Consider the following 25416-nt stretch of genomic DNA (forward strand, 5'->3'; position numbering starts at 1 on the left):
CCCTTCCTGCCCAGTGCCATTAGTCCAGTGCCAGTGCTTTTTTTTTAGCACTGATCACTGTATTGGTGTCACAGGGGATGTCAGTGACACCAAGTCAATTTCGCCCAGTGTCAGAATGTCCGCCGCAGTCCTGCAGTCCCGCTATAAGTCATTACTAGTAAAAAATAAAAAAATTCCAGTATCTATACCACCATTTATAAATGCTATAACTTTCACATAAACCAATTAATTTACACGTATTGGGATTTTTTCTTAGCAAAGACATGTAGCAGAATACATTTTGTCCTAAATTTATGATGAAATTATATTTTTTACTGGACGTGTTTAATAGCAAAAAGTCAAAAATATTTTATTTTTTTCTCAAAATTGTTGGTCTTTTTTTTATAGCGCAAAAAAAAAAAAAAAAAAACAAAAAAAAAAAAAAAAGCACAGGCGATCAAATACCACCAAAAAAAAGATCAATTCATGGGAAAAAAAGGACATAAATTTCATTTGGGTGCTGCATTGCATGACCGCGCAATCGTCAGTTAAGGTAACGCAGCACCGTAACACTGCAAATGGCCTGGTCAGGAAGGGGGGGGGGGTAAATCCTCTGGAGGGCAAGTGATTAATTAAACTATCCTAGCAAGCCTATGTTAATTTTATCTCATAATGTATTTATTTTTACAAATGCCCAAAGTAGAACTGCAAACCTTTTTTTTTTTTTTTTTTTAAATGCAATGTGGGTTAGCCCCAGTCAAGTTTTTATTCCCTGTTGGGAATATTTCCCTTCACTTCCTGTCCCACAAACATGACAGGAAGGGAGTGGAACTCTCCCTGGATAATAAAAAATCCTCCTCTATTACAGCAATCACGCTAGGTGTCTCTATTGGAAGATTTCCCCTGACCTCCTGTTGTGGTGGCAAACCTAACATTTCAGATATCCCCAGATATGTTGGCCACTGGGACAGTTTTAGGAAATCTTTCCAATGTGGGACATAGACAGCAATAAAACCTGACACAGATTCTAAACCTTCCCCACTCAACAAACAACTATTACATTAAAAACAAAACAAAAAAAAACACACACTTCTTTACATGTCCTTGTTGAGGATTTCCAACCTACTGAATACTGAATAGGTCATCCATCTTTTGCTTCACCCAGTAGTTGCTCTGAAATAGCCTATTCATTTTCAAATCTGTTTGCAATACCGGTGGCTGCTATGCCTCCTATTCCCCCAGCCACTGGTCTTGGCACATCCCTTCTGTAGTTCTCTCTCCAGGAAGCAATGATGTAATTCTGCACCACTTGCAGACCGGGACTCTCAGACATATTCAACATATACAGGCCTAGTGTACCCACCCACATTCACTACAATTCCCTGTGGTTGATGGGAACTGTAGTTTCCTTTTCCTGCAGAAAGAGCAGAGGATATGATGTAATCCCGGCTGTTACACCTCCTCCTTGGCAGAGCAGATGCCGTTACCTTTTGAATTACAGAAATACGGTCATGAAAATTCCATTAGACTTCTAAATAGTAAGGATTTTAGTGTTTTTTGTAGGAGGGTGTAATAATGGTGATTTTTTTTCTACCTATCCAGGAGTTCTTCTTTAAATTTATTCCACAAAGAAATGTGCAAAATATGCACAAATTATAAAACAGAAATGAAACATCAAACTATAAAGTTTACTACAGAGTTCTTCATCTGTATGTGGAATACATGCTAGCAGTAGGCAAGTGTTCAATATGAAAAAGACACCAAAATGACTACCACTGAAAAAATATTTGATTAACTATTAACTTTACAGGTTGAATATGTGCCAAGTACATGACTATGTCAGGGACTGACCCTTTCGCCTGCTGTATATCTGATAATAAAATGTACATATCTTCTGTGTGTAAAGGGTGCCCACCTTTATACCACTAATCAAAGGAGTTTGTTTGATAATCTTGGCAATGGGTTAAATGGCTAAAACACAAACAACTACCATAGTGTTCACTGTATTCTTCTCGGTTTATGTCGGTGGAAGGTGTTCATTGTCTGATGGCTCTCAGATTGAACTTTGTTGTTCCTTTGTTTTATATTCAATATTTCAGCCCTTATGCAGGCCATAGATGGGGAGAAAACCGGCCGGTTTTTTAACAAAAAAACTAAAAATTGGTCGTTCAATAGGCTGACGTAACCACCGACCGTAAAAAAAAAAAACAAAAAAAAAACAAAATGGCCGATTTTCTTTCCGTCTGCAGCCCCGCTATTATTTTTGACATTAAAAGGTATTGCGGTTTCAACATTGTATCTATTTGTATCCATTTCGGATACAGATGGTTTTTCGGATACAAATAGATACATTGTTGCAACCGCAATACTTTTTAATGTCAAATATAGTAGCGGACTGCAATTCTTCTTCTTTCTCTTCTTCTTCCTCTTTTTCTTGCAGGTCACGGCTCATGTGCAGATTTTTTATTGGTAAAAAGATCGGTCGATTTGCCCATCATTGCCGTGAAAATCGGCTGATCGGCAAAATCAGCTGATTTTTTTCCAACTTTACTGATCAAAAAAATCTGACAAAATCCAGAAAACGGCCGACCAATTAACCCATTAACAGTGCGAAAATTGGCAGTTTTTTTTTTCGGCCGAAAAATCAGCTGATTTTCGACCCTTCTATGGCCTGCATTATTTTCCCTTTATATCTACTACTTTATTATATTTTACTTTTAGATTGGTTAAAATAGAAGAAGTTTGAACTCTTTTTATCAGATTTGTTTGTAGGTACCTGAACATCACCCCTATACGTGTGTCCAGCTTGTTGGACATCCCACTACAAAACCCTGGGCATGAATATAAAGACTTTTCACAAGCTTTTGAAGTGTGTCTGTGGGAATTTGTGCCAATTGGGCCAAAATAGCATTTGTGACATCAGACACTTATTCTGGATGAGAAACCTTGGCTTTCCATTTGCATTCCAATTCATCCCATGGGTGTTCAGTATGGGTGAGATCAGGGTTCTGTGTAGGCCCCTTGAGTTCCTGCACACCAAAAGTCAATCCCTGGGCAACTTTCATTGGTTGAACCTTTCACAGGGTTTATACACCTTCTCGTCTACCCCATATTTGTGGGCCAGGAGATTGGCTCAGGCTCAAGCACTGCTTTCCGGGAGGAAGGGGAGAAGTTCACATGCTCCTCCATGTCCAAAAGACAAATGGAGAGGAGCATAGAGGGACACAAAGAAGGTAAACCTCAGCAGGTCAGGGGTGGGCTAGCAAAAGAACCTGACGATTTACCATGAATTTGCAAAGTGACGCTATAAACTTAAAATAACCAATAGAAATTCTATTACCCCTTTTAAAGCACAGAAACAGGTCTTGGTATTGTAACAAAGGCTGGGAAGAAGGGAAGGCCCACCTGCAGGACAGAGTCCCAATGCTTCATATGTAATGAGTTCATTAGCAGAGAAGCAATCATGAAGTTCAATCACATCCACATCTTCTGGCCTCAAGCCGGTCTTCTGATAACAGCGATCAGCTGCAGTCTTACTCATGTCAAAGCCAGCCTGTTAGGAATACAAGAGCAAGACAAAAATACATATAAGTATATAACAGGAAAACAAACAATTACAGAGGACAGATAGGAGCAATGGATAGGGCACAATTTTCAGGAAAGCTCGTACAATACCTACTGTAATAATGAGAAGCCATAGCAGAATACATGAAATATGCGATTATATTGGAGCACAAAGAAAAGCTCCAAGCAAACATGGAGCATAAAAAAAATGCTTGTTAGGTGAATTATGCATTCCTTTAAAAGTAATGACAATGACAAAAAGGAAGGGAACAACATCTTATTATTACAGGTACTTTTATAGCGTCATCAATGTGCGCAGTGCTTTTCATACATATTGTACATTCATTAATCAAAAAAAAAACCTGCGCCAAAAATATATATTTAACTCCTAAACCAATGCTGCTGCTCTTTGTGGACAAACCATCAAACAAAATAAATAAAAATAACAAAAAACACAGCACAAAATAAATATACACATAAATAAATTAAAAATAAATAATTTGGTGAGTGCAGTATATGTTGGTTATCACGGATGATATTAAACACACTGAAGTTTTCTGCATATGGCACGGTTTTCATATATTTTTTGGAGCACATTGGATTTAATATTTTTTCTTTTTTTGGACTATTATTTAATATTTTTATTTAAGTTTTTTTGAATTTATTTATATGTATTTTTTTTTAACTGTGTTTTGTTATTTTTATTTATATTGTACATTCACATCAGTCCCTGCCTTCAAGGAGCGTACAATCTAAGGTCCCTAACTCACATATACATATACTGGGGTCAAGTTAGACAGGAACCAATTAACCTACCAGCATGTCTTTGGAGTGCAGGAGGAATCCGAAGTGGCTGGTGGAAACCCACACAGGCACAGAGAGAACATGCAAGCACCAGGCAGGTAGTGTCATGGCTGGGATTTGAGCCAACGATTCTAGCGCTGCTAGACTGAAGTGCTAAACCACTTAGCCACTGTGCTGCCCATTTTATTGGTGAGCTGCTCAAAAGAAGCAGTACTTTACAGGCCCATTATTTGTACATGACAAGCAGCTAGGTCCCTTTAAATGGTGGTAGATACATGCACCAACCTCATGTACAGGGTCAGGAAATCAGCCTTGCATTGGGAGTGTAGGGGGAGGTGTTTAGGTTAAAGAAGCCTTTCTCAACCTTTTTTCCCCCCAGAGGAAGCCCTGAAATAATTTTCAAGTCTTGGAGAACCACTGCTAAAACCATTTCATTGTTGGTCAGTGGGAAAAATGCCTCTTACATTTGTGGATAATAGGGTTGCACAGATACCGATATCGGTGCCGATACTAAGCATTTGCACGAGTATCAGTATTCGTGCAAATGCTCCGATACCTGAAATCAATACCTTCAGGCTCAGTTCTTTCAGCGGTCAGCAGAATTCCCCGCTGATGGCTGAAATGAAAAAAAAAAAAACAAAATAAAAAAAAAAACAACAAAAAACTGTCAATTAATGGTTGTGTAGTTCTTAACAACCCATGACTCAATGAGCTGTGAGCTGGGTTCCCCCGATGACAGCTGATGTATACACAAGTCCTGGCAATTTGGTCAAAAAACAATAGTAGCCAGGCAATGTTTATCAACAATTGTAGACACATTATTTCTCTTTGTATCTTTCTGTTTATTCATCTACAGATCAAAAGTTAAAAGCAACCTATCAAGTAAAAAAAAAAAGTTTGTTTTTTTAAATTAAATGTTCCTCTGTTTAACCCTTTGAGGACCGTAAGGTTTTGGAACGCCAAAAGAATACATTTTTTTGTTTTTAAAGTTCATACACTTCATTTGCTGTAACTAAGCCATTTCATGAAATAATTGGCAAAAAGCTAGATCCATTTGTTGTTTGTTGATAAGAACTAATATTTTGACTCAAACCAAAAAAAAAAAAAAAAGTTTTAAGTTCTTAATCAGATGATACACGCAATTACAAACATGGGACAAATACGTCCCTTGGTCCTCAAAGGGTTAACCCCTTATTAACACTAAATTTACTGTAATCAGCCCTAATTAACTCCTTTCCATTTAATTTTCCTGCTGATTTTTTTTGTTCATTTCCATTTTATAAACTAATAATTAAAACGTATATTCCTGAGGAAGTCACGTGATGTGACGTAACGCATAGGGTACGCTGATGACGTCAGGCCGCAAACTGGAAGTGCACGTGTCGCCATTTTGGAAAAGGGATTTCTGCACACTTCTTACAGCAAACACTGTATAGTGAGTTTTTAACCCTGTAGTGTCCCACGAGGACACATTTTAATGTGAGTTTTACAAGATTGTTTTAAATAAGGGCTGTTTTGAGTGGCAATACTACACTATATTAAGCATTCTTTTCACATGGATGTGGAGCGATCTGAAGATGTTTAAAAGTGCTGGCTAACGGTGGTGAAGATCTGTGTACCAGTATACCCTCCAGGGTTAAAAGGGAAAGCGCAGTTTGACCAGTCATTATGGGTCAAACTTGGAGGCGAGCGCAATAGAGTGTTGGAAGTGGATGAGCACTAAGGGGTGACACAGGAGCACCGTACACATTTACACAGTAGTGTGTTACACTGGTCTATGTGAAGTACAGCGGATTTAAAGGGACAGTTCACCATTTTCTGAGACTGTATTTGGATGACACTTGTAGTTGGTGTATGTGGATCACGATTTAAAGGATATATACCACATAAGTCCACGTGCTGATTTTCAAGATTTAAAGGGACAGTTCACTATTAAGGACATTGTGTTAGTTATTTGTGTGCACAATTCGTTTATAGCACCGGTTATGTGCAGTTTATGGGGTCCTAGATGTATGTATTGGTAAGACATCTGATATGGCACACACTGATTTTCACAAGCACAGTTTGTTTTTTCATTTGCATGTATTATATTGTTAGCACCATATTTGTATATATATTGGTGCGCTGCATTTTTTCATTTATTTATGTTTTACAATTGGGAACACATTATATGCTAGTCGCACAAGTTCTTTAGGAGGTCCATAGCGCTGAAGGTTTTCTATACACCTGTTGCAAGACAATATTCATGAAAAGAAAGTCTTATTTGTAATTAAAAAACAATATATGTATTACGTTGTTTTCTTAAGTAATGACAATGAGATCGCTGAATAAAACAGGTCCATAGCAGAAATGTAGAAATTTCTCTGGTCCATAAGAGGTGAACAGGTGTGAGCCATAGTGGTTATCGAGTGGGGCCGCCACGTCTTTAATAATTGATCACTCATTCAGCTGTCAGTGGGGTTCCCCTGCTGACAGCTGTGACAGATGAAGGGTAAACAAAACAGTTGCTGGCAGGTATTGGTAACTGGTACCAAACGGTAAAAAAGCATCGGTATTTGAACTCACTGTAAAAAATTGGTATCGGTGCCAGGGGCGGACTGACAACTCATGGGGCCCCCGGGCAATAGGGGATCATGGGGCCCCCATGTCCTTACCCAAACTCAAAAAAGCCTATGAAAAAGGTACCAGGGGCATCTCATGGGGCCCCGTACTGACCCTGGGCCCTCGGGCAGTGCCCAAGTTTCCAAATGGTCAGTCCGCCCCTGATCAGTGCATCCCTATTGGTTAGAGATACAACCTCTACAGACCACTAAAAAGATCATTAGCTTCATGCAGCCGGCTCTGCCAAGTGGTGTTGACTCTGGAACTATGCAGGCACCATTAGATGGAAGGTCAATCAGCCACGGTTCAAGGAACCCCTAGCAACCTCTGGAATTACCCTGGTTTAGAATGGCTGAGTTAGATTCTTAAGCTTTTGGGAGGAAGAGAGCTCAGGGTACCTGTCATCAGTGTGTATAGTCATCCAATGAGTAAGCTGGAGCTGGGGCAGCACGGAATCTGCAGAGCTGCAGGCAGTGAAATATGTGGTCACTCTGTTTATATCATGCAGTTATACAGTACATATTTGGATTACAAAGGTTATATCCATCAGTTTACAAACCACTGAGAATGCAAGTTCCTATGAACAAAATTTCAGCTGTGTATTTAGCCATTGGCCTGGACATTTATTGGAGCAGTTAAAAGTACCCCAATCTTACCATTTTAATGCAACTTTGCTCCTCAAAACTGCTGGCGGTATCAGTTACCATCTCCTGTGCCAAGATCTCTACTGCCTGGCTTTCCAACCTGTGTTTATGAACAAAGTCCTTACTAACCACTATAGCAGCTGCTGCTCCATCTGAAGTTGGGCTGCGGGAAAAAAAAAAAGGAAGAAGGAGATAGTCAACCTGGCAATATCCATAGTAGATCAATATTAACACAAGCATTACTAGCAGTTCACTTCAGTCACTGAGGCAGGACACTGCATCTATACAGGACAGGTCCCCCTGTCATCCATTATATATTGTGCAGGATTATTTATATTTGCTGTACATATATTATCAGAGGCTGCCTGTTCAGCTTGAGACCACCCAATGTCCGAGTGGCAGCCGTTACCTGGTTGATCTTACATTCACTGAGACATTCATAAAGATTGTCTACATTCCTCCAATGGCAGCACACGGTCCACAATGTTCTCGAAAGGGAAAAGCTGACGAATCAACATAGGAGTTACCCAAATTATACAAATGATGGTCTCCTGGCTAACCTCTGCAATGCACTGCCTGTCTCTCTCATTGTCTATCCTTATGTTTCTTTAACTTTATCATGATTTATTATACCTTATTGAATTTGTGTTTGGGTTGCTCCTTAGTCCACTAACTATGTATTACCTATTTGCAGTATAATGTTGCACTTTGTGGTTTCATATAGTCGTCTGGTATTTTTTACTGAGTTGGCATAATCAGTTGATTAAAAAAAGCCAGAATATCCAGTGCTGCAATGTCACTATAATGTATCAAAATCAAACACCAAATACAAAAGAGCAGCACTCACTGTATCTATACATACTGATACAAAAGTAATCTAACAAAAATATATGTGTTTCACTGTCAAAAATTGCAAAAAAAAGCAATGTGCAAAAATTACTAAATTATTAGATCATAAATGACAACTCAATTGATGAATGGTGAATAAATAATGATTAAATACATAAAAGCCCCAAAATATATAATATGACAATGAATATATGAGTAATAATCAGGAAAATAAATAGATTAAAAGTTCCAAAAGACATAAAAATTCATGAAAGGAGTGACTAAACAATCACAATAAAGTGCATAAAAAAATCAAGGCGCTCCATTTGTGCACCTGGCAACAGTCATGAGTATCCTGTGCCTCCACTCTTCACCATTGTGCACTTCACTTTTTGCTATTAAACATGTCCAGTAAAAAAAAATAATAAAAAAAAAAAAAATCAAATTTCATCATAAAATTCACGCCCAAATGTATTCTGCGACATGTCTTTGCTAAAAAAAAATCCCAATACGTGTAAATTAATTGGTTTAAGTAAAAGTTATAGCGTTTACAAATAGTGGTATAGATACTGGAATTTGTTTTTGTTTTTTATTATAGCGGGACTGCGGCGAGCATTCTGAAACTGGGATGAACTGACATGGTGTTCCTGACATCCCCAGTTACGCCAATACAGTGATCAGTGCTACAGAAAAGCACTGACACTGTACTAATGGCACTGGGAAGAAAGGGGTTAACATGAGGGGCTGTGTGCTGGGAGTGTTTTACTGGGGGGCGGTGTGTTGGTGCCTCACTATAATCACACTGCTCTGGATGGCTGTGCTGAGCACAGCCATCCAGAGCAGTGTGCCCGAGCCGACAGGGAGGAGGACTGTTCGTAAACAAAGCAGCCCTCCTCCGAGATCCTTGGTAATCAACGGGCGCCAGTGGGTAATCACCAGCCAGGACCCGGTGATTGACAGCCGCGAATGGCGGTACAGGTAGGGCTTACGCATGCCCCCTACCCAGAAATGCAAAATCACGTGTATATACAGATGTTATTTTGAGCACCCCTGCCACCCTGTAGCAGTATATCTGTTATAGGGTGGTGGGGAAGCGGTTAAAGAGCAACTTTTGTTGAGAAAAAAATCCCATCTTGGTGACAAGTTTATATTGCATGGATTTTAACAAACTTTGTTGCAGATTCCTACCTGTTTCTGCTCTGAAGAAAAAGCTGTTTGAGCGCAGAGTGAATCTGAATGGGACTGACTTTTTCAGCTACTGTGTTCTAATGAGGAAAGTGGCAGGGTCTGCATCCCTTTATAAATAATTAACTCTTTGGGAGCATCTCATGGACAATGACTTGTATCTTAGTGCAGATTTCTGGGGAAATCAGTGAGACAATCACACAAATGGGAAATTACATTCCTGGAGGCATTCCATAAACCAACTGTGTATAGAAGGGCCCCCAGGTTGCTATATTGTATTGAATTTTACAGAAAATCGCAGCACTGCAGATTGAATAGGAAAGGTAATTTTAAATAAAATTAAATTACAAAATCGGACTCGTGTGGCAATTGTACACACACACACACACACACACACACACACACACACACACACACACACACACACACACACGTATTTTAACACCCTGCAATTTTGCAAGTTCTCCCACTTAGAAATCATGGAGGGGTCTGAAATTCACATTGTAAGTGCATTTCCACTCTGAGAGACAGTATTAAAAAAAAAAAAAAAAAAAATTCAGGAAATAACATTGTATGATTTTTAAAGAATTTATTTGTCTTGCACTGCTGAACATAAGTATTTGAACACCTAATAAACAGCAAGAATTCTGGCTCTCAAAGACCTGTTACTGTGCCTTTAAAAAGTCCACCTCTACTCCACTCCACTCATTAATCTAACTTAATAGCACCTGTCTGAGCTCTTTAAAGACACCTGTCCACCCCACAGTCAGTCAGACGCCAACTACTACCATGGGCAAGACCAAAGAGCTGTCAAAAGACACCAGAGACAAAATTGTGAACCTCCACAAGGCTGGAAAGGGCTACGGGGCAATTGCCAAGCAGTTTGGTGAAAATAGATCAACTGTTGGAGCAATTGTTAGAAAATGGAAGAGGCTAAAGACGACTGTCAGTCTCCCTCGGTCTGGGGCTCCATGCAAGATCTCACCTCGTAGGGTACCACTGATGATAAGAAAGGTGAGGAATCAGCCCAGAACTACAAGGGAGGAGCTGGTCAATGACATGAAGAGAGCTGGGACCACAGTTTCAAAGGTCACTGTCGGTAGAACACTACGCCGTCATGGTTTCAAATCATGCATTGCACGGAAGGTTCCCCTGCTCAAGTCATCACATGTCCAGGCGCATCTGAAGTTTGCCAATGACCATCTGGATGATCCAGAGGAGGCATGGGAGAAAGTCATGTGGTCAGATGAGACCAAAGTAGAACTTTTTGGTCTAAACTTCACTCGTCGTGTTTGGAGGAAAAAGAAGGATGAGTTGCATCCCAAGAACACCATCCCTACTGTAAAGCATGGGGGTGATAACATCATGCTTTGGGGGTGCTTTTCTGCAAAGGGGACAAGACGACTGCACTGTATTAAGGAGAGGATGAATGGGGCCAATTGTTGTGAGATTTTGAGCAACAACCTCCTTCCCTCAGTCACAGCATTGAAGATGGGTCGTGGTTGGGTCTTCCAACATGACAACGATCCGAAGCACACAGCCAGGATAACCAAGGAGTGGCTCCGTAAGATGCATATCAAGGTTCTGGAGTGGCCTAGCCAGTCTCCAGACCTAAATCCAATAGAACATCTTTGGAGGGAGCTGAAACTCTGTGTTACTCAGCGACAGCCCCGAAACCTGACAGATCTAGAGGAGATCTGTGTGGAGGAGTGGGCCAAAATCCCTGTTGCAGTGTGTGCAAACCTGGTCAAGAACTACAGGAAACGTTTGACCTCTGTAATTGCAAGCAAAGTCTTCTGTACCAAATATTAACACTGATTTTCTCAGGTGTTCAAATACTTATGTTCAGCAGTGCAAGACAAATACATTCTTTAAAAATCATACAATGTGATTTCCTGCATTTTTTTTTAATTCTGTCTCTCAGAGTGGGAATGCACCTACAATGTGAATTTCAGACCCCTCCATGATTTCTAAGTGGGAGAACTTGCAAAATCACAGGGTGTTCAAATACTTCTGTTCCTCACTGTATACACACACACACACACACACACACATATATATCTTTTTATTGGCCATTTGTTTGCAAGTAACTGCAGTTACTCTTTAACCATTTGTTATCTTAAACTTAGATGTTACCTACCAGCATTGAAGAACTGTAAGAAAATCGAAGACTTTCCTGGAATTTTTCACCTCGTCAAGGCTGTATTCCTCTTGAAATTGTGAGTTCCTGCAGTAGATATAAAGTAAACGATAACTAAATCTAATCATCTTACAGGATGGTGACAACCACATATCCAAGCCTAGACACAGGCTCACAGAGCTTCATAAAAGTCTGATAAAAGTAAACTCTTATGGCATCGTTATAAAAAATGGCAACAAGAAATAACTATAGAAGATCTCGATATATGAAGATGCCCCTTGTTACAAGGCGAAGGCTGGTCCTGAAATGGTTTTGTTTTGAAAAAGCAGTTACAATTTCCAGGGGGAAAAATACAGGCTGCAAATGTTGACCTCCTTATCAAAACGCTAGCTGTTGGAAGGTCACACTGATTTTGGGACTTTAGCAATTTTAACCACTATCCCTCCAGAGGATTTACCCCCCTTCCTGACCAGACCATTTTTCACAATTCGACACTGACAATTGCGCGGTCATGCAACACTGCACCCAAATTAAGTTTATGTCCTTTTTTCCCACAATTGGAGCTTTCTTTTGGTGGTATTTGATCGGCTTGGCGTTATTTTTGTGCAATAAACAAAAAAAGACCGACAATTTTAAGGAAAAAAAAAAAAACTGTATTTTTGACTTTTTGCTATTAAACATAAAAAAAAAAAAAAAAAAAATCAAATTTCATCATAATAAATTAACACACACACACACATATATATACATACATATATACATATATACACACACACACATATACATATATACACACACACGTGATTTTGCACAGCCCTGCAGCAGTATTTCTGCTATAGGGCGGCAGGAAAGTGGTTAAGTGATGGCCCAGAGCAAGCATGCAGAGTTCACATTGAAGGCACAACTCCTGATTTGCATGCTCTTTCCAGGCCAGTGAATGAAGCCACTGAAGCAGCATAACAGCCAGGCAACCTGCATTTTCAGCTGATAGAAGGTCATATTTTGGGTTTAGTTACTGTGACTGACTATATAGATACTGGGAAAAATATATGAGATTGAAGCATCTATTTGGTTTCTAAGATCTGCAGATGGAGTAGGAACAAGGGAGGTTGGAAGGCATTGGAAAATCATAAATAATTTATCCGTCGACAGAAGTGTCTTATGATTGACACCCCACACAATATGCAGACACATCAGCTGGTGTCATTATCTGCAGAGGACATGAACCTTCATACAGTTCCGGGACATCACTCCACACTTACGGGTTGTTTATAGAGTGCTTGTGATTCTTCCATGCAATCTTAGCAAAATGTTCTGGCGTTGTTCCTATGTGGGAGGAATAAAACAGAGTTTGACAAATGACAAAGAAGTGATGCTTCACATCAACCCCTATTCCAGTTCCTTTCATTTGTGGGTTGTGTACAAACATACAAAAAATGTAAAAATGAGAAATTCTTTTAAAGTAAGACCATGCTCTATTTGAAAAATCAGTTTTCTTATTTACCATTAAAGTTTTGATAAAAACTTGATAAAAACACAGGCAGCACAGTAGCTAAATGGTTAGCACTTCCGCCTGGCAGTACTGGGGTCGTTGGTTCGAATCCCAACCATGGCACCACCTGCCTGGAGTTTGTATGTTGTCCCTGTGCCTGCATGGGTTTCCTCCAGTTTCCTTCCACACTCCAAAGACATGCTGGTAGGTTCATTGGCTCCTGTCTAAATTGGCCCTAATATGTGTATGAATGTAAGTTAGGGACCTTAGATTGTGCTCCCCATGAGGGTTAGGGAGTGATGTGAATGTACAATATATATGTAAAGTGCTGCGTAAATTGACGGTGCTATATAAGTACCTGAAATAAATAAATTAAAAATACAGGTTCAATTTACCTAAAAGGTACAGGGGTTAGAAAAAATAAATAAATAAATGGAAGCACTACATGGTTTTGCAGGTGTTAAAGTGACGTCACATTTCTCGTTGAAAGCAGAAGTGATGTATCATTCTTTTGCTTCTGACACATAACAAATACCCAATATCGTGGCGCCTCCTTATACCAAATACAGTGAATGTGATAGCTGAAATCTCCAAACAACCAAATATTTCCAATTTCAATAATAGCAGCTGCTAAGTGTGTACACACTAATTAAATGCAGAAAGTGATGGCAGAAAGGCACTTGCTCAACAGATAGTTATAAACAAAGTATCAAAAAGAGTCCAATAAAGTGCATTTCCCAACACCAAGAAAAACAAGTCTTTTTAGGAGGATGCTGGATCATGCCAGTTTTCCAAACCAATCTTCTTCACCACTTGCGTTACATAATTAAGTTCCACACTCACCAGAAAGTTCTGACCCCCTGTTAGGATGATCAAGCAGTGCTAGGTCCCCCAAGCATGTTCTCTTGTGAGGAGGCTCTCCAGACTCCCCTTCATTCAAGAATATCTTTCAAATGGGCTCAATAAAACAACAAATATCCATGAAAAAGCATCTAAGTGCAATATTTATTAAGAACCATGGTTCCAGATAAAATACATTAAAATTCCACTCACACGGTAAGGTGCCTAAAGTCCCTGCACCAGTTAATACAGCCTGTGTGTATGGATGTCACCGCATCTCCTACACTAGCCGGCATGCGTTCTAAACCTCGATCTTTAGAATGTCCTTTACTTCTCCCGTTTGCTTGGTCTGTGTCCCTGCCAGGGGCGGACTGACCATTCAAGCACTCGGGCACTGCCTGAGGGCCCAGGCTCTGTAGGGGGCCCCATGAGATGCCCCGGTACCTTTCAATGGCTTTTTCATAGGCTTTTTTGGGTGTGGGCAAGGACACAGGGGCCCCATGATCCCCTATAGCCTGGGGGGGGGGGCCCCATGAGATGCCCCGGTACCTTTCATTGGCTTTTTCATAGGCTTTTTTGGGTGTGGGCGAGAACACAGGGGCCCCATAATCCCCTATAGCCTGGGGGGGGGGCCCCATGAGATGCCCCTGGTTCCTTTCATTGGCTTTTTCATAGGCTTTTGTGGGTGTAGGCGAGGACACAGGGGCCCCATGATCCCCTATTGCCAGGGGGCCCCATGAGTTGTCAGTCCACCCCTGGTCCCTGCTGTCCTGCAGCAGAGCAGCAGAGAAGTGCTGCAGGACAGCAGGGACACAGACCAAGCAAACAGGGGAGAAGTAAAAGACATTCATAGTCTTCATGCACACGGGACGTTTTGATAACGCTGGTAATATTAGCTGTGTAAAGTCACGTTAAACACATGACTTTTTCAGCTTTTTTAGCATTTTTGCATTAGTGTTTAGCGACGTTTTGCCATTTGCACTTTTTAGTTTACCATTTGCACTTTTTAGCAGTTTTTCCATGTTTTTCAGCGTTCGAATGTTTTTACAGCTAAATAACTCCTCTGGAAACCCACAAGTTGTGGGGTTTTTTTTCAGCCAAAAACATTGATTCCAGTCTATGTGCGCATGGACACCTAGCATAACATGCTGGGGCGTTTACTAGCTGTAGAAAAAAAAAAGTCAAAAGCCAAAAGCAGCCGCTGTAAAAAAGTAAAGTGTGCAGGAGGACTCAAGATCGAGGCTTGGAACGCACACTGGCTAGTGTAGGAGATGCGGTGACATCCATATACACACACAGGCTGTATTAACCGGTGTGGGGACTGTAGGCACCTTACCGTGCGTAAAGAAGATTGGTTTGGAAAACTGGCATGATCCAGCATCCTCCTAAAAAGACTTTTATTTGTTTTTTATTGAAAAATGCACTTTGTTAGACTCTTTTTGATTTTTTTTTTTATAACTATATGTTGAGCAAGCTCCTTTCTACCTATCACATTCTGCATTCTTTTTCTTCTGTCTGATGAGACACCTAGCTAAAAGGTGGGAAGCCCCACTGTTCTCATGCGCTGCAAGTAATACGGAGTCATGTCAGAGCTTACGGAGCTTCAAAGAGAGCGAATTGTTGGTGCCGCTTAGTGTTGTCACGATCACACGGTTGCCGCCACCAACATGCGACAATCGCACGACCGCGACTAACAGTAATACGTCACGCCCGCGGCGTCAGACCCCAGACCTTCTCACCAACTGGTGACCGAAGGACCGGCCGATCTAAAACCGCGGTGTGACGCGCGTAACAAGGCCCCACCCAGCTGCACCCTGCACAGCGATTGTCCAGCTAATGGGCTACAATCGGTGCCTGCAGCCTGAATGTGCTTGTTACTGGGTCGGGTTAATTACGCAACTAACCCTCTACTGCCACCACCACTTTTGTCGGAGACTGGGAAACTCTCGTTATCAAACATACACTATAATGATTGAAAAGTCGCCTGTCCAATACAGTCACCGCAGGCCGATTGGGCAGAGGATTAAACAAACACAGTAGCGTCTCTTCAAAGGCAGGAATTCGTGAATTACAAGTAAGCACTTAGAAACAGTTTGATTCTTTTAGTAATAAATCCTTCTTTCTGAAAGTGTTAAACAGGTGCAATAAAATATTTACAAAGAAAATGTAACTATATATAAAAAGGTACAGCAAAGAGATAATAGGAAGGAAATTAAAGAGTTCAGTTACTTGCCAATATGCCTTGGTTTGTAAGCAGATCCAAGTGCAGAGCAGGAAGGGTCTTTGATCTCCTCTGCTACGATGTTAAACTCAGGAGATGAGTGTTAAGCTTTCAGGCTTGCTAGCCTGTCTCTTTTTAAAATCCCCCTGCAAGGGGGCGGGGGGGGGGGGGGTGGCTCTGAGTCTGCCCAATACAATATTTTGGGCAGGATGCCAGTGGACTCTCAATTAAAACTAACAGCTTCATACTCCATAATATGAAACATAGGGGAAAAAAACCCTGACTTTAGGAATGTTCAATTTTCTTTCAAGTCCGGGGAGAAGCTGCCTTATCTGTTTTATGATGGGTGAGCCTACACAAGTTTCTCAGGTCAGTGCTTTTAGGTGAGAAAGGTTACACTTCCGCAGACTGCCTGGCACCGGACTGAGGATGCCTTAACTTGGGTTGACCCCCCCATCTGTCAGGATATAATGTTTGCTTCTCAGGAAGGGAGGGGGTAGGGAGTGTGAGGAATACTTCCAATACAAAGAAAAGAAAAAGGGGAACTCCGCATCCAACTCTGATGAGCTAGTCTGCTACAGGTGTCTCTGTGACTGAAGTTGCCAATTTATTTGCCGTGTCGTGCGGTACGGCATCAAAAGGTTATGATGGCAAATACAGTTTCTGGAAAAAGGCACCCGATAAGCATATGCACGGTCGACACGGTCAACTGATCGAAAGACAAATGGGCATTGTGCAGGATTGTGACCCGGAATAGGAAAACAACTGCTGCAAAAGTGACTGCAGAGCTCAATATGCAGCCTGGCTGTTTCACAGTAACAAGGGTTCAAGTGGGATTTAAAGGAAACCTGTACTAAGAGCAATAGAGCGGACACTGCTGACTGTCTAAGAATGCTAGCTTTCTGGCCTTCTTTAAATATTTTATAAGTCAGGGACAAGCATACAAATGAGAAATTTAGATGAAATTCAAACCTCCTGTGCTGTATACTTCCCAATCAATAATTCACAATGTACGGATGCCACTGGCTAGGCAAGGAACATTTCCAGATGGAGAGATCAGCAATGGCATACTTTATATTCTATACATACATATTTCCCTAATCACTTACCATATTTTTCCATATGTTCAAGACCGGCTCTTCCAAAAATCTGCGGGGCCAATGGAGCGGGCTCCAGGCCATATTTGTTTGCCAAAAGTTCCACATGCTTATCAATGGGGTTGGTCCGGTCAGCAAACTATAAAATGGACACAAAGGCATTTTGTTTTGTTCAAAATTTGGTGCGGTTATTTTGCCGATGAAGGCTTCATGCACACTGGATGCTTTGATCATCTCTCCTGGATGCCTTTCCTCCTAGAAGTGGCGTTTTGGCAGAAAAAACGCTTGACTCATTTGTAACACATTTAAGTGCATCAAGCGCTTGGACATTAATTCATTTATTTGGCCAGAATAATAATTTAATCTGGCCATTGCAATTAATGATGGCTTAAGCACTAAACATTTACATACGTTTAGGTACGTCAAGTGTTTTTTCCTGCCAAAACACCGATGTTCCTGGATGTGCTGGCAGTGTTTTTTTTCTACTTCTAAACGCCCCTGTGTGCATGGGCACATAAGCTAATGAACGAGGGTGTTTAGAGGTAGGAAAAATAAACAAAACTCCAGACTCCCCTAAGAGCAGCCTTAAAGTGTTACTAAATCCACAACAGTAAAATCAGTCTGTATATGCAGTAAAGCATGCTTGTTATACTCATTGTGGAACCTAAGGGGTTAATCCTCTGCATTGTGTAAAAAGGCCATGTGATCCTGACTTCTCTGATCCTCCCCTTCTTCCAGTGTTCCCCTTTTATCTCCTGATAAGACATATTGTGTGGAGTCACTATGCACATGCTGAGTTTTGTGTGTATTGCTAGAGAGGTTTTTTCCTTTCTTGGGAGAGTGCATGTGATCAGCACAGGGCCAATCAGCACTGTCCAGACAGAGGTAAGGGGTTCTGCATCTTCCTAGAGTAAAATTAAAACTCCTCCCACAAGCTGTACCCAGTGCTCTGCTGGATACTGATAGAAGTCACAAGACTGCTCTAACTGCTGATGAGAAAAGGTATTTAGCAGTTTATATTTACTAAAATAATTGCATTTCCATGTTGTGTGTACTGTGGGAGACCAGACATAGTGAATGCAGGGTCCTGGGTTTAGTAACACTTTAAAAACGTCCAGTGTGCATGAGGCCTAAACTCAAAAGTAAAGATCTGCTATGTTAAAGGCCACATTTGAAATGTTAATGTTGTGCTCAGGAAATACCAATAAAACATACAGCTTTTGTCTTGTATTCCTGCTGCAAAATAGCAGTGTGCATTCTGGTATGTGAGGATATGCCTAGGCCAGGGGTAGGCAACCTGCGGCTCTCTAGCTGTTGTGGAACTACATTTCCCATGAGACATTGCAACATTACAAAACTGACAGTTACAGCTATGACTTGCAGAGGCATGATGGAACTTGTAGTCCTGCAACAGCTGGAAAGCCGCAGGTTGCCCACCCCTGGCCTAGGCTGTACTGTGTATACAGCCTCATAGCTGTACATCTGCAGGGTGACATCTAAAAGACTGCTACTTCTGACTGTTGTCTCAGATTTGGTGATGCCGCTACTGTGCAGCTTGCTGTTCTCATTGCTAGAGACTGACATAAGGAAGCAATGCCCTGCCATTACCAAGATGGCCGCCTCCACAAAAAGACACTTGGTAAGGCAGGAACGGTAGGAAGACCATCTGCAAGGCCCTCTGACTGCCTTTTTTTTGGGCACAGCCACCACAGCTCAAAGAGAAGTTCGGAATAGCAGAAAACCAAACATTTACACTCACCTAGGTGGATGCAGTATTGATGCGATGCTGCATCTGTTCCAGGCTACTTCTAAGAACTGAGCAATCAAATTTCTCAATTGTCTTTTGTTGAAGGAGGTGGTCTGGAAACTCTTGGCTGAACAGCACTTGCATCCAATCAAATGCAAGCACTGTTCAGGTATTCAGCAGCCGCTGGTGAGTACAATAACTGGCAGCTGGCATTCCCCTATTGGGAATGGATACGTTTATGGCCGCCATAACCGTGTATGGAAAGATCTTTTTATACAGAGATCAGTCAGATTTTTGGGGAGTCCTACCTTGAAGAAGTTTGAAAATCTATGCAGATAAGCTGGAGCCTTTTCCCCACACTTCCCTTCTGTTCTCCACTCCAAAGACCTCTATACTTGGCAGAGCAAAGCATACAATTTGATGGTGTACTCGGTGGACTGCTTTTTCCCAACTCGTCTGACCAGCTTAGATCTAAAGACACATTAACCACTTCCCGACTGGCCGTTGTATATAAACGGCCGGACGGTGGCAGTGCAGGGTCGGGTGGCCGTTTACAAACGGCCTCCCAGCACCCTGTTTGTGCGCGCTCCCTGGGAGCGCGCAGCACCGCGATCCGGTGCCCACTGTGTCCTCCGGACACAGTGAAACACCGATCGTCGGACGGGACCTCTCTACGAGGTCCCGATCATGTGATCACTGATTGGCCAATCAGTGATCACATGCAAAGTAGTAAGCAAGATGTCACTTGTGACATCATTGCTTACTATGTGTGAAATCTGTGAATGATCACAGAGGTCACATGGTACAAGGCTATTCACAACAGCCTTGTACCATGTGACAAGCTGTGACCAATCACAGCTCACTCAGTACTTCTCAATGACTGCAAGAATGCAGACAGAGAGAAAGAGAAATGATTGCTTTTATATCCTATATGGGTGTAAAAGCAATCAGTGTAAAAAAAAAAATCTTCATCACCCCCCACAAGTAGTACAGTGTCACCATGGTGACACTGTACTGCTAGGGTGACAGTATGTAAAAAAAAAAAAAATAATATAAAAAAATAAAATAAAAATGTAAAAAAAAAAAAAAATGTTTAAAAATTATAATTTTTGGTTATAAACTAATTTGGATTTTTTTTACTAAAAAGATAACGGAATAAATTTTGGCCAAGATTTGATGAAATATTATTTATTTGCAAAATTTTATTAAAAAAAACACTTTTTTTCAAAATTTTTGAACATTTTCATTTACATAGCAAAAAAAATAAAAATCCCAGCGGTGAATAAATACCACCAAAATAAAGCTTTATCTGTCTCCAAAAAATGGTAAAAAATCATTTGGGTACAGTGTTGCATGACCACGCAATTGTCATTCAAAGTGTGAAAGCACTGAAAGCTGAAAATTGCCCTGGTCAGGAAGGGGGTAAAAGTGTCTGGAAGTGGTTAAAGGATAAGTTCACCTTAATACAAAAAGTTATAAATGCACATTTTTTTTATAGGTAAAAAAAAAAAAAAGTGCATTTATATTTTTTGTTGCAGGAGCCTGTAACGCATTGCACCACCGATCAGCAGATCACTGGTGCCATGCAGGTCTCCTGCAGATCTGTCATTATATCTGCTTGCCCGTACGGGATATACCAGCAAGCAGATATACTGACAGGAGAACCCAGTGAACTACCGCAGTGCTCCACGGCGCAGTGACAGTTCATTGAGAACTACAAGCTGACAGCTGCTAAGACTGCTGGTACTTGTAGTTTCTCATTCACGGAACACAATGAATGAGTGACATGGTCGGATGGACTGAGCCCCGCACAGCTGCGTTTTTTTTTTTTAAATTTGACAGCTAGCGAGGAGGGAGAAGATCCCCTGGTAGCTGTCAAAGCAGGGGGGTGGGGTCCAGTCTGATCATAACGTGTTACACCCTGAAGATGGGTGTGACATGTATCATAAGTTGAACTTATCCTTTAAACCAACTAATCAACCCTACAGCCACACGTACCAAAATCAATGGGCTAAAATTTCTCCCACCTTAAAAAGACTATGTATTTACCACCTCAATACCAGGCACCTTTCACCCCCTTCCTGCCCAGGCCAATTTTCAGCTTTCAGCGTTGTTGCACTTTGACAATTGTGCAGTCATGCAACACTATACCCAAATGAAATTTTAGCCATTTTTTTCACATAAATAGAGCTTTCTTTCTGTGGTATTTGATCACCACAGAGGTTTTTTTTTTTGCGAAACTGAATATTTTGAAAAAAAAGAAAGAAAAAAAAAAAAAAGGAGCTTTCTTTGTTTCGGTTATAAAATTTAGCAAATAAGTAATTTTTATTCTTTATTGATGTGTGCTGTGTGTGCTGATGAGGCTGCACTGATGGGCAGAACCAGTTAATATTTTTGTGTATCCACATGTATTATTATACAAAAGGGGGGGGGGGATTTAATAAAAGTGGCGCACACAGAATCTGGTGCAGCTCCGCATAGTAACCAGTCAGCTTCTAGGTTTTATTGTCAAAGCTTAATTGAATCAGCTGAAACGGTGTGCACCAGGTTTAGTACATCTCCCCCAATGTGTATTTTCAAGTTCTTTCAACTTATTCAGTAATGTTATTAGTGGTCTTAAACAGTTATTGTCATTTATGAGAAATACATGATCAATGCCAACCTTGGCCTGTAAAGATCCCCGCTCCATCTTCTCAAAACCGAGGGCTAGAACACAGTCTACCAGACCTGTGGGGAAATCAAATATGAAAAGCAATGAGCAAATGAGTTATAGGACAATGAATACAAGGAAACACTTCACCGAGGTAACACAATAACTTGGTTCCATATGAGAGAGGATTATGGAGGTGATTTACTAAAGGAATACAGGCTGTGCAATTAGCAAAGGAGATTCGAAATGCATGAAGGGAAAACATGTTTAGGCTTTAAAACCGCTCCAATGATCCGTTGGCCCAAAACCTCCTCCTGCCTAAACCCTACCCACATGACCTATCCCTGACAATGAACTCTTAATTCTTAACCTTGCTTATAGACATAACCCCTCATCCTAACACATATTTACTGAAGGTATTTATATAGCACTGAAAATTTACACAGCACTTTACATATTGTAAATTCCCATCAGTTTCTGCCCTCAAGGAGCTTACAATCTAAAGTCCCTATCACAATTCATACATACACACACTAGGGCCAGTTTGGACAGGAGCCAATTAACCTACAAGCATGTCTATGGAGAGTGGGAGGAAACCAGTTTATCCAGAGGAAGCCCATGAAAACACAAAAGCATGCAAAGTAGTGTTCTGGTTAGGATTCAAACCGGGGATCCCAGAGAGCTGCAAAGCAGAGGTGCTAACCACTTAGCTACATTTACACTTCTATCTTCTAGATTGTAAGCTCTAATGAGCAGGGCTCTCTGTTTCCTCTTGTACCCAATTGTATTGTAACTGTAATGTCTACCTCACCAACCTGATCCCCAAGTACCACCCTACCCGTATCCTTCGCTCCTCACAGGACCTCCTTCTATCCTGCTCCCTGGTCTCCTCCTCCCACGCACGACTGCAGGACTTCTCCAGGTCCTCCCCTATCCTCTGGAACTCACTGCCCCAATCCATCCGACTGTCGCCTTCCCTCCCCACATTCAGGCGCTCCCTCAAAACCCATCTCTTCAGGGAAGCCTACCCTACCCTCACCTAACGGCCATTCTCCCTCATTCCTCCCACCACTTCATCCCCCTCAGCCACTTCATTCCCCTCAGCCACTTCCTATTGTTCCACTACCCCCTCCCTCCTAGATTGTAAGCTTGAAAGAGTAGGGCCCTCTTACCCCTCGTACCCTGTCTGTTTTGTTGTACTGTGCCATGTATTGTCCCCCCTATATTGTACAGCGCTGAGCAAACCCTTTGGCGCTATATAAACTCGATGTAATAATAATAATAATAATACCTTTATTTTGTAAAGCGCTGTGCAAACTGTTGGCACTATATAAATCCTGAATAATAATAATAATATTTGGAACTTGCCTTCCCCGGTCTTCTAATAACCCACCTGCTCCTGATATAGCAGGATATCGCTCACTAGATCGTGCAGCTGTTCTTCAAGTTCATACCGGACAGACCCACAAATGTGCCCCATTCATTCCTACTGACTTCATAGCAACGTGCACTTACTCTTTAGCCTTTGCCCTAAATATGAGGCTCTGGCTACATAATGACCCAGACACCTGCTCCTCACCTTAATATTACCCAAACTCCAGGTCTAGTCCCTGGCATTAAATCACGTCTGGCAGCAGCATGCTTACTTTAATTGGCAGCTGAAGTATCATTGTGTAAAGTCCATTGCTAGTCCCACATGGAGATCTATGGATAAGACCTGGAAAATACTGGCTTGCAAGTGAAATGTAACCAACACTGCCTTAGTAGAAATACCATACCCATATCATTTATCTCCTGAAAATCCTGGCAGAACGTTGGCATTTGTAACTCACCTCCTTCAACCAGCTGTTTGGCCATGAAGAGAGCGGTGGAGCCAGTGGAGCAGTTATTGTTGACATTGATGATTGGGATTCCTGTGAGCCCCAAACTGTGATAGATTGCTCGCTGGCCGCAGGCGGAGTCACCTACAAAGCAAATACAGAACTTATAGCAAACGGTACACAGTGACTAGTGCATGGTGGGTTGGATCATTCAAACGTGGTTATCTGTGGCCCTAAAGTGGTTGTACACATTCCCAGGGGGTATTTACTGTGAGGCAAACAAGACGCTTGCCTTGGGCAGTATTTTTCAGGGGAGTGGAGCTGCCCATGGAAGAAGGGACTCCCATGACAGGTGACAGAAGATGGGGACCAGGTGAGGCACTGCCTGAGCTCCGCCATGGGATCCAAGAGAGGCTGCGGGCTTCTAGGGGGTGTAGGTAGAGGCCGACTCTCATACCCGTACAAGGGCGACACTGGGGATGGCTGGCTGCTTTCCTTCTGGAGAGGTGCAGGTGAGTGCTGGAAGAACACATCTCTCTGTTTGTGGGTCCAATGATGGCTGTCTGGTCTTTCTTCTCTATTGGGAGGGGGGCACGATGCCTGCATTTTGTGTTGCCTAGGGCAGCGCAAAAACAAAATACACCACTGCACATACCCACTGAAGTGACTAGCCTCAGGTTGCACACAGAGATGAAACAAATAATCTTACATGAGTTGTACCTGTTTATATGCTGCCCTCTCTTCTCTACAGCCACCTAAAGCACACAGCAAGGCAAGGGGTGGGGATCTGATGTCACACACTGCACAGCTAAAGCTGTGATATCTGAAATCTTAGTGGAGGGAATGGACACCCACCCTCTAGACAATGTCACAGGGAAACATACATGGGTGAGGCTGTCAATCACCTGCTGTGTGCTGTAGTGTGTGTGTGTGTGTGGGAGGGGGTTCTTCTCCCATGATGCTGTGAAGGCAGCATAGGTTATTATCAGTGACTCATGCATACAGAAGAGGGACGAGAGAGCAGAAAGAAATATTGAAAGTATACACTATAAAAGGATATGCTTTGGTAATTTTTCATTTCTGAGGTTTACAACCACTTTAAAGCAGTGTCCTTAATAATTACAAGATAATAATGCAGAATATAGATTTTCATGTCATTACTCACTGTAACAGACCCCCCCCTCTCTAAAGCCAGCATACATAAGATTCTATCCCGTTCAGCCCCCCTGGCCAATGAGAGAAATCACCTGATACCACCCATCCACACTAAACAGCATGAATGGATGAATCTCTCATGCAACCAGGACTGTCAGAATACCCGAACTGTAGTTGCATCTGATTGTATGCAGCCACTGTTTGGCCGACAATTTTCCTTTTTTTATGGACAGGGCAAGAGGATGCCGACAGAGCAACCCTCAGCCCCGCATTTTTGGCCGTTTCCTCAAAAACCTGCTGAAATGTGCTCCATGTATGGCTAGATTAAAAGCTAAATTCATCTTTTGTAAAGAAAAAAAAAATAATTATATACTGTAAATATATATATATATATAAATTATAATAATAATATCAGAAATGCATATCTAAAAAAAAGTGCATTTATTTTTTTTTTACTGTGCAGCCTGTAAAGCATTGCACCCACAGTCAGCAGATCGCGGGTGCAATGCCAGGATCCTGCAGTCTTTCAGTCAGCTGTCTGCCTGTACCTCCCATTGTTGAAGTCCAGGAAGAATCAGTGAACTACAAGTGTGCTCACCAGCACCCTCACAGTTCATTGAGAACTACAAGCGGTCAGCTGCAATGGCAT

At 41.6% G+C, this 25416-nt stretch overlaps 1 protein-coding gene across 1 annotated transcript in view; it reads right to left on the reverse strand.

Annotated features, from left to right (window-relative positions):
* Window positions 1-25416, reverse strand: part of SCP2 (sterol carrier protein 2) — a 68156-nt gene that overhangs the window by 28446 nt on the left and 14294 nt on the right. Inside the window, exons 4-10 of the mRNA XM_089666617.1 lie at window positions 23625-23756; window positions 21805-21869; window positions 17408-17534; window positions 13008-13071; window positions 11746-11832; window positions 7605-7755; window positions 3385-3532 (exon numbers count right to left, since the gene is read on the reverse strand). Of these exons, the coding sequence (XP_089522743.1) occupies window positions 3385-3532; window positions 7605-7755; window positions 11746-11832; window positions 13008-13071; window positions 17408-17534; window positions 21805-21869; window positions 23625-23756 (774 nt within the window). The remainder of the gene's footprint in view (window positions 1-3384; window positions 3533-7604; window positions 7756-11745; window positions 11833-13007; window positions 13072-17407; window positions 17535-21804; window positions 21870-23624; window positions 23757-25416) is intronic.

Source organism: Staurois parvus, unplaced genomic scaffold, assembly GCF_062004578.1.
Source record: "Staurois parvus isolate SC_StPar_1 unplaced genomic scaffold, SC_StPar_1.0 ptg002753l, whole genome shotgun sequence".
NCBI classification, from domain to species: domain Eukaryota; kingdom Metazoa; phylum Chordata; class Amphibia; order Anura; family Ranidae; genus Staurois; species Staurois parvus.